Source organism: Carassius gibelio, chromosome B20 (assembly GCF_023724105.1).
Source record: "Carassius gibelio isolate Cgi1373 ecotype wild population from Czech Republic chromosome B20, carGib1.2-hapl.c, whole genome shotgun sequence".
Taxonomy (NCBI): domain Eukaryota; kingdom Metazoa; phylum Chordata; class Actinopteri; order Cypriniformes; family Cyprinidae; genus Carassius; species Carassius gibelio.
In genome coordinates this window covers 26,827,217-26,842,814 of record NC_068415.1, presented here as the reverse complement: position 1 = coordinate 26,842,814, position 15,598 = coordinate 26,827,217, and the positions used below count along the sequence as shown (strand labels likewise).

Here is a 15,598-nt window from a genome sequence, read left to right as displayed (position 1 = left end):
GTTTTTGTGATATTGTTATTGTCCCTAATGTTGTGTAAATCTACGATGTGTGTGTTTTGCAAATTATGCAATATGATACACAAGTCATGTTGTAATTGTGATATCAGACCAAATATGTATAAGAGCAATATGCAAATGAGATTTATTTCTATATACAAAATCAAGATTTGTATGAAATGGAACAAGGTACTAATGTAGGCATGAGATCTCCAGCTAAATAAAGTTGTTTGTTTTCTTCCAACAAGCACAGTTTTTCACATTTGTTATAGATATAAACCAGCACAGTTGAAGTACAAAAATACATATAGACTTATTAGAGCCTCGTTTCAGGGATTACCTTCTACAACATTACACAATACAATAACAACGATAATGTATATATATATAATGTATGTATGTATGTATGTATATTTAATGTAGTACAAACAACTGTTAAATGTCATTTTGAAATATGTTTGTTTAATGTAGAATAAATTCAAATAAGTGATGCTACAGTATTAACCGTTACTCAGGGCTGCCCAGGGACATCACTAACATAGCTCTAGATTTAATATGAAACTATACTTAAAGACATTTTGCACTGTTGCAGTGCTTTGGGTAAATTTTACAAAAGTGGTTCATATTTTTGAATTTGTTGTTTTATAGCATTCAAAGAATATTTCTGACAAAGTTCTTCTTTTTATAAGACAACCATGCTAAAAGACAAAAATATATATATTATTATTCGCTATGAATGTGAAACTATTAATAATTATTATACACCAAAACAAAATTGTGTTCCATACTATGATAATTTTTGAACAGTGTGAAACTATTCATTATGATCAAACAGAAGAATAATTTCCTCATTGTGAGGAAACCCATAATGCTTTCTGCCACGTGACAACAATCAACCAGCTCATTTCTTAATGTTCTCATGAGGAGGACATGTTACATAACCATTCAGCTTGGCTCTCCATCTGTTCAGGATGTTTGGCCACTCATTCTACAGCCTTCAGAAGTTGTGGGATCATGGGAAGTCTTTTCAAGCGTCTTTTAATGGCTGGATAAGCACAATCAGAAGACCGCACGATGTGACGTCCCACCTCTATTCAAAGACAAACAAGTTTTTGCAGTGATGTGCAATAGATAAAGGATGTTTAGCTAATAGCTGCATGATTTTGGACTTTTATTTATAATTGAAACCAGAAGGACTGTATAAATGGTTTTGATTACAAAAGTTATGTAATTAATATTTTTTATAATATTTTTAATTGCACTAATGCACAGTCAAGCTTAAAAACCCAGTGACAAATTTAGTCTATAAAAGTTATTATTCACCTCAAACATGACATTAAGTGAGACCTGGGGCCAGTTGTGTACATTTAGCCATTAGTAAGACAAAAGGGTGATCAATCATACTTTTTGAATTCAAATGAGACCAATCTATGTATTTATAAAATTGACTTAAAAAGTCCAGTCTGGTGAGTTGGCTAAGCATTTAATGTCTTATAGTTAGAGATTTATTCTTACAACCACAACAGTATTGGATACCATATGAAATCTGATCTTACCTCAGTGACAGTGATTATAATGTGTAAATCTTCTGTGATTAACTCGTCAGGCCTGGTATAGTGGTCTGGTCTCTGTCTCTATAAAACAGGACAGTACATACAGCAATATGAAGCATGTGTTTTAAAAGGCAAAGAAAAACATTAATATCACCTGAAGGGAAACCAAAAAAAAAAAAAACAAGTCATATCCCAAGGACAAATTCACAGGTGTGTGATGCATCACAGTCTCTGTAAAAAAGACATGTTAGTCGTGAATATATTAATATTAATAGTGAATTCCAGTGCTGCAGAAGTAGAAGCCAAGAATTCACCAAACTGAGTTTACTCCCATGGTAGATGTAAAGGAGATTTTCAAATTAATTTAATTAATTAGTAAAGTGAATAAAGACCAAAAATACCCCACATAATAATGTGTAACAAAATAATAATAATAATAAGTTTTGCATTTAAAGTTATTTAAATTTTGGAGAAGAAACCGTAATGAGGATATAAATACAGTGCTGCCTTTCAATCCCAAATTAAATGCCTGACCTCTTCAGTTTTGAATATTTGAGAACAGCTTGTGCCCTAATAAGATAATCAGATCACTGTTAATCAGGAAGATACATATTAATAATGACTTGATATGCTGGACTCTGCTTTTTATTTATAGTTTTCTGGAGTAATTTGATCAATATTTCTACTCTTGGAGGCTTCAGTTGTTAATCCAGAATGGCTGGATGGGGGACATCTGACTGTCCGGTCAAAGAAAAGATAATATCACAAAGATAAAAGGCACAAGATGAAAATGAAGAATGAGATGTATCTAAAGGGGTAAAAAAGTGTTGATAAATGTGTTTAGAACAAGAGGAATAGACAGGGAAGCAAGTAAAGATTTGAGACATTTTATACAACTCAATTTTGTTACAACTGTTATCATAGTACCACATCCACTGTAATCCACTGTGAATAGTTATCCTAAGAACGATTACATAGGATAAATGTCTTCAAATGAGCATAATCTCTATGCTTTTTTTTCCTTAGTTTGTAAAAACAGACGTGATGAAATTGGACGTCAATACCATTACCTTCAAAGTCTACATAAACAGAATTATTTTTTACAAACTTGAGTATTGGACCTGGAACATTCCTTTAAGTGATAAATACTGGTATGCACAGATTGTTCCATTATTTTATTCATTGCTTACATTAGTATATGTTTGACTAATCATCATTTCAGATATATATTTTTACTGTATGTTTTGCCTTCGTTATCTGTGATAACCGAAAAAAATGTCAGAAAATCTGACTGAGGAAAAAAAAAAAAGACCTGCTTACACTAGAGTTAGTGTCTTTCTGGTCCGTACACATTTCCTGCACATAGATAACAAGAGAGAAATGATGGCATAAAGAAAGGTGAGCACCCCCACCAGGCACACTAGGGAAAGAAAGGGGTCTAGTGTCACGGAGACCAGCTCTGCACATCTCTCCCCGATAAATTGCCAGAATTTACCTACAGGACATCTAAAAGGGTCAAGAGACACAGTTAGAACATGCACAGTGGAGGATGACTCCTAAAGAGATCCATCAGAGCTACACAAAAACATCCCTGTGTTTACATGTTTCTCAAGAACAAAGTTAAATTTTTTTTTACATTTTTTTATTTGCCAACATTTAGTCAGAAACGTGAATTACCTATAGTTAAGGTAAAAACCTAGATCTCACATTAGAGACAATCATTGTATTCAATTCCAAAACAGAATTGAATTCCATTTAGATCATGCAATCTAATAGCTATATGTGACCCTGGACCACAAAACCAGTATTTTTATTAATAATATTATTATCATCTTAAAACTGGATAAATAAGCTTCCATTGATGTACGATTTGTCAGGATAGGAAAACATTTGGTAGAGATACAACTATTTGAAAATCCAGAATCTGAGGGTGCCAAAAAAAAAAAAAAAAATTTGAGAAAATCTCCTTTAAAGTTGTGCAAATGAAGTCCTTAGCAATGCATATTACTAATCAAAAATTTGGTTTGTATATATTTATGGTAGGAAATGTACAAAATATCTTCAAGGAACATGATCTTTACTTAATATCCTAATGATTTTAGCTTAAAAGAAAAAAAGATAATTTTGACCCATACAGTATGTTGTTGGCTATGTCTACAAATATCCCCGTGCAACTTAAGACTGTTTTTGTGCTCCAGGGTCACATATGTGATTGTTCTCTGAGGTACCTGCAAGCGGCACCATGCCCGGGTACAATCTCACACTCTCCTCCATTGAGACAGAAGTCAGGCTGGACCACACAGAGGCTCCGACATGGCAGTCCATCCACGGTCACGTAGCCTGGGTCACATAAACATTGTGCTTCCTTTGTCCAGAGGTTCACCACGCATTTGGAAAACTCGTTGCAGGCAAGAAACTTGCATGGGTCACCTTCATCAGCTAAAATGAAAGAAGAAATTGGACTCATCTCAATTGTAGCAATTCTTGACCTTCTGAGAGAAATTCTGTCCATGTTCAGACAGACTGATGCATTTTTTAAATGAACCAGCCAGCTCATGTATGATGCTTGCAAAGCCCAAGACACTTACCTGGTTCTATGTCTAGGGAATGGCTGTCAACCTTTATGTCCAAATGCTGGGCTGCAGCATTACAAAACTCCTCCAAGACGTGCTGGACAGCCTGAGTAATGTTGTATGGCACAGACTTGGCAAATTTTGCCTTGCTATTGACCACCACACTTCCGTTTCTGAAGTTTAGGATTTCTAACTTCTTAAAGCCTGTTAGGTTGGACTGTAGATATGGGAGAAGCTGTGCACAGAGAAGACAAAGGCATAGGCAATAAAGGGTATGTTTTCTTACAGTAATATCCCACTACTAATGAGGATGTTAATAAGCCTGCCAACAGAAATTGAAATAGCTGCACTCACCAGTTCAACAAATTTGTTTTCCAACACTTGGTATTCTGCAGAGCTCTTATTGAAAAGATCTTCAGAGAACAGCATGTTTGTGACACGCAAACTGAAAAACACAACTAGTTCTTTGCCTTTGTTAGCTGTGGTCATTGAAGGAGTTGTGAAATACTTTAGTGATGGCGCTCTTGTTGTCTCCAAGGGATATCCTTCATTTGGGAAAGAATATCCATTGTCATAACTCAAGAGATCAATGGTCTCAGTACTTACTATATCTATTTGGTCTAATTCTTTTAAATTAATAAATGGGTCTTCAGTTTCCACATCCAGCACTTGGTCATTTTCTGACTCAAATATAACATCCAGGGCAACAGTTGGTTGTACTTTTTCAGTCTGTGAATCATAATCCTTTTCCAGAAATATTGGAGTAACGACTGATACATTTGTTAGAACAACTACCTGAGTTTCTACATTCAGCTCTTTGTCATTTTCGGTCTGCGTAAAAGCAACATCATGGGCAACAGTTGATCGTTGTTGTATTTTTTCAGTTGGTAAATCATAATCCTTTTCTAAAGGTGTTGGCGTAGTGACCGATACATCTGTTAGCACTACTTCCAAAAGTTCAAGGTCTGCAGGTGAATTTGCCAAAGGTAGATCAGTTGTGAGTGTCTCCATGTGTTGTGATGCAGTCTCTTTTTCTTGTTCTTCAAGGAGATCTTCTGTCAGAGTGTCTTCCTCTGGGAAATCATTAATGATAGGTTATAAATGACATTTATAGTAATTTACAATTTATCTTGTTACATTTTTTCAAAATATTTTTTAACATTTCTTTGACCAAGCATGTTTATTGAGAAACACACATGGCATGGATCTCTTACCCATTTCTGTGACCTTTGGCTCCTCAGTATCTCCAACAACAGATGTTAACTCCTGGGCAAAAGTCGATTGTTCTTTTTCAGTTGGTGAATCATAATCCTTTTCCAAATGGGTTGGTGTTACGACCAATAAATCTGTTAGCACTACTCCAAAACGTTCAAGGTCTGCAGGTGAAGTTGTCAAAGGTATATCAGTTGTGAGTGTCTCTGTGGGTTGTGATGCAGTCTTTTCCTCTGGGAAATCATTAAAGATAGGTCATAAATTATATTCGAAGTGCAAAATAGTTCAGTGTTTCAGATGACTGCTAAAACTCATTTTGTGAACATTTTCACAAATTCTAAATATAATTTAAGTTAATTCTAAAATGTTTTATTGAGAAACATAACGTAGATCTCTCACCCATATCTTCAAGCTGTGGCTCCTTAGTATCCCCAACAACATATGGTAAGTCCTTGTCTTTCTCCGAAACTGATTCTGTGATCGTTTCAGGTGGAGATTGTGCGGCACTTGATTCAGTAGTGAGAACATCAGACTCTTCTGGTCGTAGGGTGTTTTCCTCTATAACCAGATCTGGTATCTCAAGAACTCCCTCAATAACCTTAGGTCTGGAGAGTTGATCCTCCACCCCAAAGTCTTCCACATGTTTACCCATGTCTGTGCCTCTTTGAACACTGTCAACTGGCACAAAAGGCAAATTGGCACTTTCTTTGGGTTGGTAATAGTCAATACTCTCAACAAGGTAAATTTCTGTAACAGAAATCTCAGGTGGTTTAATCTTAATCATCTCTGCAGGAGGTTTGGTTGAACCGTCAGTCGTTTTTGGGACCTCCCTCGCAATCTCCACAGCGGTTTGTTCAGTTCTAATGCTAACATCATATTGTACAACTTCAGCAGGTTCAGATTCATCAGCTTCTCTTTCAGGTTCCACTACCTTTTCTGTTAAATGAATTTCCTCCTTAGGTTGTCCTGTCTCGGTTTCTGGCCTCCTGGTTGCCTGAACATCATCCACTTGTTTAACTTTTATCTCCTCAACATCTTCTTTTGATTCTATAACGACCACTGGATCTGGCTCTAAAACTTTTTCCTCAGGTTCTGCTACTTCATCCTGGCTAGTTGATTTTCCAACCTCATCCTCTGGTTTTGGTAGCACAGCTGTTCCCACAGGCTCTAATGTGCCATACTCAGCATACATTTCTGTTACTACAGTTACTTCTTCAGGTTGTAATACCCAATCTTCTAAAATGACAGCATCTCCAGTTACATTGGTATCTTTCTCAGGTCTAGATACTTCTGCAAGTTCTTTTGTCACAACTTTCACCTTGGGGAAATCAACCTCAGACTTGGTCTCTACATCTGCTTCATGTATCACGATTTTTGTCTCTACTTGCTTTACTACCGTTCTAGTGTCTATTGGTTGAGGCACCTCTAGAATTCCATTAGAATCTGTCACTTCAGTTATTGGATCAATTGGTTCAGTTGAAGGTTGCAGGGTGATTCTAAAGTTAGTTGTGACAGCCAACTTTGGTTGTTCAGACCTAGGACTAACGACTGAACCATCAGTGGTTTTGGGGACCTCACTCGTGATCTCCACAGCAGGCTGTTCAGTTTTAATGCTAACTTCATATTCTACAACTTCAGAAGGTTTTAATTCATCAGCTTCTCTTTCAGGTTTCACAACCTCACCCTTTTCTGTTAAATTAATTTCCTCCTTAGGTTGCCCTGTCTCAGTTTCTGGCTTCCCAGTTGCATGAACATCATCCACTTGTTTCACTTTAATCTCCTTATCAATTTTATGTTCCTCAACATCTTCTTTTGCTTCTATAATGACCTCTGGATCTGGCTCTAAAACTTTTTCCTCTGGTTCTGCTACTTCATCCTGGTTAGATGATATTCCAACCTCATCCTCTGGTTCAGGTAGCACAGCTGTTCCCACAGGCTCTAATGTGCCATACTCAGCATACATTTCTGTTACTACAGTTACTTCTTCAGGTTGTAATACCCAATCTTCTAAAATGACAGCATCCACAGTTACATTGGTATCTTTCTCAGGTCCAGAAACGTCTACAGTTTCTGTTGTCACAAACTTTTCCTTGGGTAAATCAACTTCAGCCTTGGTCTCTACATCTGGTTCAGGCATCACCACTTTGGTCTCTTCTTCCTTTACTACTGTTCCAGTGTCCACTGGTTGAGGCACCTCTGGAATTTCATTAGAATCTGTCACTTCAGTTATTGGATCAATTGGTTCAGTTGAAGGTTGCAGGGTGATGCTAAAGTCAGTTGTGACAGCCAACTTTGGTTGTTCAGACCTAGGACTAACGACTGAACCTTCAGTGGTTTTGGGGACCTCACTCGTGATCTCCACAGCAGGCTGTTCAGTTTTGATTCGAACTTCATATTCTATGACTTCAGCAGGTTCTAATTCATCATCTGTTCTTTCAGGTTTCACTACCTCACCCTTTTCTGTTAAATAAAGTTCCTTCTTAGCTTGTCCTGTCTCAGTTTCTGGCCTCCTGGTTGCCTGAACATCATCCACTTGTTTAACTTTTATCTCCTCAACATCTTCTTTTGATTCTATAACGACCACTGGATCTGGCTCTAAAACTTTTTCCTCAGGTTCTGCTACTTCATCCTGGCTAGTTGATTTTCCAACCTCATCCTCTGGTTTTGGTAGCACAGCTGTTCCCACAGGCTCTAATGTGCCATACTCAGCATACATTTCTGTTACTACAGTCACTTCTTCAGGTTGTAATACCTGATCTTCTAAAATGACAGTATCCACAGTTACATTGGTATCTTTCTCGTGTCCAGAAACGTCTACAGTTTCTGTTGACACAACCTTTTCCTTGGGTAAATCAACTTCAGCCTTGGTCTCTACATCTGGTTCAGGCATCACCACTTTGGTCTCCTCTTCCTTTACTACTGTTCCAGTGTCCACTGGTTGAGGCACCTCTGGAATTTCATTAGAATCTGTCACTTCAGTTATTGGATCAATTGGTTCAGTTGAAGGTTGCAGGGTGATGCTAAAGTCAGTTGTGACAGCCAACTTTGGTTGTTCAGACCTAGGACTAACAACTGTACCTTCTGTGGTTTTGGGGACCACTCTTGTGACCTCCACAGCAGGCTGTTCAGTTTTGATGCTGCCTTCATATTCTACAACTTCAGCAGCTTCTGATTCATCAGCTTCTCTTTCAGGTTTAACCACCTCACCCTTTTCTGTTAAATGAATTTCCTCCTTAGGTTTCCCTGTCTCGGTTTCTGGCCTCCTGATTACCTGAACATCATCCACTTGTTTCACTTTAATCTCATCATTTTTATGCTCTTCAACATCTTCTTTTGATTCTATTATTACCTCTGGATGCAGATCTAAAACTTTTTCCTTGGGTTCTGCTACTTCATCCTGGTTAGTTGATTTTTCAATCTCATCCTCTGGTTCAGGTAGCACAGCTGTTCCCACAGGCTCTAATGTGCCATACTCAGCATACATTTCTGTTACTACAGTTACTTCTTCAGGTTTTAATAGCTGATCTTCTAAAATGACAGCATCTCGAGTTACATTGGTATCTTTCTCAGGTCCTGATACTTCTATAGTTTCTGTTGTCACAACATTTACCTTGGGTGAATCAACCTCAGATTTGTTCTCTACATGTAGTACAGGCATCACCACTTTGGTCTCTTCTTGCTCTGGAATTTCATTAGAATCTGTCACTTCAGTTATTGGATCAATTGGTTCAGTTGAAGGTTGCAGGGTGATGCTAAAGTCAGTTGTGACAGCCAACTTTGGTTGTTCAGACCTAGGACTAATGGTTGTTGCAGTGGTGAACAACATGTGGGCGGTGGTTACCTGGTGAAATATGATATCATCTTCTGGTATCGTGTTAAGACTAAAGTCACTATCTGATGTAGGTTTCTCTGTAGTCCTTGGCTGTTCTTCCCTCGGGGGTAAAGCTGAGGCAGCAGCTGAAGATGTTGGAGCCAAATTGTTCTCTTTTACAGCAATAACAACTGGTTTACTTTCATCCTCACTAGGAGCTTCCTCTACTGGTGGAACTTGAAAAATCTCTGTTTTGAGTTCACCAGTTTCCCCTTGAATAGTTTTAAGCTGGTGTACAATGACTGCATCACTCTCAGACTCAACTGTTTCTGATTCTGATTTAGTTGTTGTGGTGCTGTCTGTGTCCAAAGTTGGGTCTACAATGGTCTCATCATCATCTGATGAAATATGAACTTCAATTTTTGTTCCTTTTGTTGGAAAACTGAGGTCCCCATGTGACACTTGATCGAAGGACTGCAAGTTAACAGTTGTACAATTATGTTATTGCATTCAAAGATTTTATGTTAACACTATCTCTGTTTCATAAACATAAAATAAGCAACAGAGAACAAAAAAACTTAATTGCTTAATTATATGACATTAGTTACCTCAGTTATAATGTCTTTAGAAGCCTCAGTCACAGGCATACTCGTTGAAGACTGGTCTTTGTCTGATGCGAGATAATGTGTACACAACTTATAAATACTATGGGATGAACTTATACAAGATAATCAAACAAGACTCTTTTTAAATAAATAGTAAATGGACATATTTATAAATATATGCATTTACCTGTCTCAAAGATTAGTGATTTAAGATCAAGAAGAGATGCCTTTTTGCTTAGTGCTTTAACTATCATATCCTTCAGACTTGGTCCTGTAGATGAAACAACTGTGCCAATGTCCAGAATTCCATCAGGAACGGAAGGTATTGTAGTCTCAAACACAGCTAAGTAAACTGCAGATACTCCTCCAGCTCTGGATAAATAAAAGTAATTTGCATTTATATTTATTTGTGTAATAGACACTTTATTGAAGCAATAGAAACGAAAGCTGATGTACTGTACACAAAAACTAAACACATTATACAACACCCATAAACACATTATGCAATGTTTACCCATTAGGTGCTTCTGCCTCACTTGCATGTATGAAAGAAAACAGAACATAAACAAATGCAACAAGTAATTAGACATGCACAAACAGCTCATTAGTGAAATATGAATGTTAAGGGATACAGGATACAAACACATATAGGCTTGTATTTCTGTGTGAATGTAAATCCTTATTTTCACAGCAGTAATCCAGAGCTCAGATGATCAGTTGGTCACTGTCGTTATAATTAAAGTTATATTACAAAAGTACGCCTACCTAATACTTAACACTTGGACATCCATAAATCCAGGTAGGTCATTAAGATCATGTTGCATCTGCAAAAAAATAAACAAGTATGCACCTTAATATCTAGTATTGACCATCATATATGGGTGTACAGGCATGTATTAACCAGAACTGCGCAATCTTTGTCAAGACAGAATACAACAATCCCCAACAGATTCACAGAACATTTTCTACAACACTGTTGAATAATCTGAGCCTCTGATGCACTCTTAATAAATAATATAAAAAAAAATTAAAGATTAAATACATGCTTAGTTGGAAGTTCTATTCTAATTTATTGATTTAACTTAACATTTTAGTTTGCAAACATTACGTTAATCTTTATTACATCAGCTTAATGTTTTATAAACTCTGTTAATTGATTTTTTTTAAATCTAGTTCCCACCATGCTTTGCATAAGAATGGATAAGGTGAGTCATCGTTTAGTGTTGTGGGGTGGCTATAAGGACATAGATACTATTCTGACTCTTTATCAGCCTTGTAATCATGTTCTTTAATCTTTTAATTATCATTTTACGGTGATTTTAAGGCATGCAGGGACAAATTACTCAGAATTTGTGGATCATTGTTTGGTCATTTTCACACACCTGATCCTGAAGATGCCTTGACAGGTCATGGTACTGAGGTGAATCAGTGTCTCTCAGTATCTCCTGGTACCCATAGTCCATCAGTTTAACACTGAACTTTATGACCTGATGTACTGGCTGCTCGGGAACTACATTATGAAGATCCAACTCCTACAAATGAATTACAAGAGCTATTTTATAATTAGTGCAAAAAAACATGCAGAATTCCCCAAACAGTTGAAACTAATTTCTAGGCTAAATATAAAATTTAATTTTACAAAAGAATACATGCAATTGCTACAATAAAAATACATCCCTTGCCTCCACTAAACACCTACAAACTGTTCAGAACATCCTTCACTTTACCCCATCCTCCGCCACCACCTTACTGTTCCTCATCTTCTAGATCTGACTCCCACTCACATCAACAACATATCTATCACTACTGAAAGGATCCCTTAAGTATTTAAGCAGGCTTGGGTTACTCCCATGCTAAAAACCAACAACATCTCATTGTACAGCAGTTGAAAAACTCCAACTTGTCTCTTTCCTTCTTTTTCTTTCAAAACCCCTCAAGTTGTGTTCAGTTAGCTACTGTATGCTTTCAACTTCAACTTAAGATGCATGGTTAGGCTAAGCATTCTTACAAAAGCATTATTAGCCTTAGTGATATTATGATTATGCAAGTTCTATTGTTACCAACATAGTTCTGTGATTCAGTGGCTGCATCCGAAACTTAAGCAGCTGACTCGCTGCCTCGCTGCCGTATGGGCCAAGGACTTTGCAGGCAGCGTTTTTGCACAAAGGCACCTCATGAAACTGATTACGGACAGTCTTCTGAGGCAGCCTAACTAACAGTTTAATGATCTACAATAAAATAGAATAGAGTTTTTGTGATAACTAAACAAATATTGAATTACTATTAATACTGATTTATCGCTAGAACTAACATCAAAAGTGCAAAAAGTTAGTCAGAAATATATATTTACACACAAACAGTCCACCAAATGGAACTTTCAGATGCCAGAGTTTCAGCCAGAGTTTCCCAAAATCATTGATCCAACGCACATTCACAGCCAACATTGCAAAGGTGGGGTTGAACTTACAATTCCTGACTCGTGGTTAGTCTGATATCTAGACTTAAATAGTTTATGCTCTTTGTTTGTTAAAAAATTTGTTAAAAGAATAAAATAGCTGCTTTTTGTGCCTATTAGAGGGAATCTGAGATGTAATCAGTCATCTGGAAATAAAGCAAAACAAAAGAAAACAATAGCAATGTAGTCCTCCAAAGTTAGTAGTTCATGTATGTGACATCATTGCAGAAATGTCTATATTGTTGAACTGCTGTGGTTTGAATGATGGATGTCTGACACTGTTACTACAGTTTCATGACTAGCTTTCTTTCCAGTTCCAATTCTACTTCCCCTTCAACGCTGTAAATCACCAGATTCTCTCTTGGGCATTGCAGAGTCTGGAAAATAGGTGGCTTTAGTCTTAATGAGCTGATCCTTCAAGGTTTCTTGAAGAGGAGAGTTCTCTAAGTCATTAAAAGTCACTACTCACTGAGGTGCATTAAGGTTTTGTCTCCTGTGTTCCTCCACATGTATATTCTCACTGGGCTTGATCATTAAGACAAATAGCTTCTCCCATCATTGTTTATGCAGATGATATGTAGTCTACCTGTTGTTCCAATCTGACAACTCCACCATTCTCTGCTTGCTTTTCAGATATCTCAGCCTAGATAAATAAATGTCACCTTCAGCTCAAACTTATGAAAATAGATCTCCTGTCAGTCATCCACAACATCACTGTTCAATTAGGCTCTACAACAACAACGCCAACAAAGATAACAAGGAACCTGGAGTAAATGTTTGATGACCAGCTGAACTTTGCTAATCATTTTATTATTCATTTTTAAATTTCTGTAGATAAAAGTAAGCCAAGGCTAATTGACCTGGTGGTTGTGGCCTAAAATGAAATCAGAGCAAAGGCTTATATTTTAGAAAATTAATTTCTATCAACCACTGCTGCCTGTTTTTAAAGTACATGGATTATGTTATGTAAATTGTGCTCCAGACCTGTGAGGCAGTAGAGGCGTCTGTTGTAGTGCTGACTGTACTAGATAGATCTGGGGGAACAAATTCTTCTGTTGCTTCAGTCAGGACTTCCTCTGACAATGAACAACAGAGATTGATCTTAGTTGAACTTTCCAAGATGATTGAAACTGAATACCAAAAACAATTCAAATATACCTTCCGTTCTCGGTGCTCCATCTGTTGTTGGCTCTTCAGTCAAATTTCTATGAATTAAAAATGTATTATGATATTAAAATAATCATGGTTCACCATTTTTGTTATAGATGAATTGAAGATATTTCCAGAATATGAAACAATAGTCATGATTCCAAGTGCAGTCTCACCGTTCTAATTTTTCACTATTCATATTCACGCTCTGTAAATGAAAAACAAACATATTACAAAACAAATTTAACTTAAACATTTAAAGGAACGGTTCAGCCCAAAATAAAAATGTACTACCCTTAGGCCATCCAAGATGTAGATGGGTTTGTTTCTTCACTTTAAGTCATCACCTTTATTTCTACAGTGCTTATACAACAGCAAAAGATTTGGAGAAATCATTTGCTCCGCAATGGATGCTCTGCAATGAATGGGTGCCATCAGACCGAGAGTCCAAACAACTGATAAAAACATCACAATAATCCACAAGAAATCAGATGTGAAGCAAAAAGATGTGTGTTTACAATTAACAAATCCATCAAGATATTTTTAATTTCAAACAGTTGCTTCAAGCCAGACTATGAGCTTTCTTCTGTGAAAACGTTGTCTCATCTGAATCAGGAGATAAACGTTTACAAGTGAAAACGTTCCAAAAAAGTTCTTAAAGAAATTAGTTGGTGGATTTTGATATGAGAAACAACAGGGGATGGAAATTTTAGACCCATTTTTTGGCCAGAATGCATTAATGATAGATTTGTTGCATTCAAACATGTTATCATGTAATTGAGGGTTGTATGGATAACTTGTGGATTATTGTGATGTCTTTTCAGCTGTTCTTATTCTGACGGCACCCTTTCACTGCAGAAGATCCATTGGTGAGCAAGCCATCTCATTTTAAATTTCTCCAAATCAGTTCCGATGATGAAAACAAACTCCTTTACATCTTGGATGTCCTGAGGGTGAGTACGTTCAGCAAAATTTTCATTTTGTGGTGAACTATTTCTCTATTTTCTGGGCATCTGACTACAAACAGAGTTTGAATTATGCTTTTATGAGATATTCAGGGCAGCTCTTATTTCACATTCACTCATAGACATAGATGCACTGGGAAAAATAAAACAAAACTGGTAACCTAAAAATAGCAATATTTACATAAATCAGACATTTGATTTGATATAATTTATACAAACAAAACATACTTAAACTGTATTTACACACAAACAAGTGACATTATGGCATCTTTTGAATGTACAGTATAGTGTGAATTGTTGATTAGTTTACCCTGTAGACCATGTCTATGTGTTCCTGTGAATTGCTGAAAGTCAGGGCGAGATCTGAGATGCACATAGAGTCATGCTGGCATTTATGGACCCATTTCTGGTACTCTGAGCTGCTGGGAATTCTGTCCAGAAAGATCCTGAAAGCCTCCCATACAGCCTCCTGGCAAACTGACAAGGTCAACAAATAAGTGTTCAGATGAGAAAATTCACAGCATACATTAGTCTTTCTGTCATGTTGAGGGTAGGGATGAACTCAAATCGCAGACAGGAAGTACAACACAACGGTTTATTAAAGACAAAAGGGGAAAATAAAACCCACGAGGGGGAAAACAATGACAAGGGCAGAGGCTAAATAACTAAACAGGACTGGGTTGACAAGATAAACAAAGACTCTAAACACTAACTACAAACAAACACTCACAGTTATACAACGACTTCTTCAAGGGGTGACAAGGATACAATATCTCTCAAGCTAACATTAAGGAGCACATATGTAGAAACATATAGAAACAATGAACCGACGAAAGACAGAGCACACTAGGGAATATAAATAGGAAAACTAATCAAGACACAACAGGTGGCACAGGTAAGGCAATCACGACAAAACTAGGATAACAAGGGGGCGGGGCAAGGGAACGAGACAACACAAGCACATGGCCCAAAGACAAGGCCATGTGCTTGTACATGAAACACGGGTCTGTCATGATCCTGCCTCAAGACAAGAGAAAAGTCAGGACATGAAGGCAGAATCATGACACTTTCTGGATCTGTTTTGTAGTAAAATATATTGTTCTATATTTTGCTAAATTGCAATGAAATAAAAATCATACAACAGGGGTATTTCATTAATTAATTCATATTTCATAAACAATTACTTAATTTGATTAATTATACTTATTTATTCTCTGTAGATCACATTTTCTGCCTTCAACTGCCTTATTATATTTCTCTAATTTTAAATGCACTTAT

The 15,598-nt window shown here is 36.8% G+C and overlaps 1 protein-coding gene across 1 annotated transcript; it reads right to left on the bottom strand.

Moving 5' to 3' along the window:
* Positions 1 to 117: 117 nt before the first annotated feature.
* LOC127983552 (interphotoreceptor matrix proteoglycan 2-like) lies at positions 118 to 13,554 on the bottom strand. Its single transcript, XM_052585741.1, has 15 exons — positions 13,532 to 13,554; positions 13,365 to 13,411; positions 13,191 to 13,282; positions 11,134 to 11,283; positions 10,517 to 10,575; positions 10,266 to 10,286; positions 9,939 to 10,123; positions 9,755 to 9,816; positions 5,735 to 9,620; positions 5,338 to 5,568; positions 4,478 to 5,196; positions 4,139 to 4,358; positions 3,779 to 3,989; positions 1,554 to 1,631; positions 118 to 1,087 (listed from the first exon to the last, which is right to left on the bottom strand). The coding sequence occupies exons 1-14, from the start codon at positions 13,552 to 13,554 to the stop codon at positions 1,592 to 1,594; spliced, it is 5,946 nt and encodes a 1,981-aa protein (XP_052441701.1). The 3' UTR covers positions 118 to 1,087; positions 1,554 to 1,591.
* Positions 13,555 to 15,598: the final 2,044 nt, after the last annotated feature.

Coding starts and splice junctions, on each gene's coding strand:
- LOC127983552 (XM_052585741.1), bottom strand. CDS start 13,554: ATGAATAGTGAAAAATTAGAACG. Junction 10,287..10,516: donor GTCCAAGTGTTAAGTATTAG/GTAGGCGTACTT, acceptor CATACATGCAAG/TGAGGCAGAAGCACCTAATG. Junction 9,621..9,754: donor CTAAAGACATTATAACTGAG/GTAACTAATGTC, acceptor GTTAACTTGCAG/TCCTTCGATCAAGTGTCACA.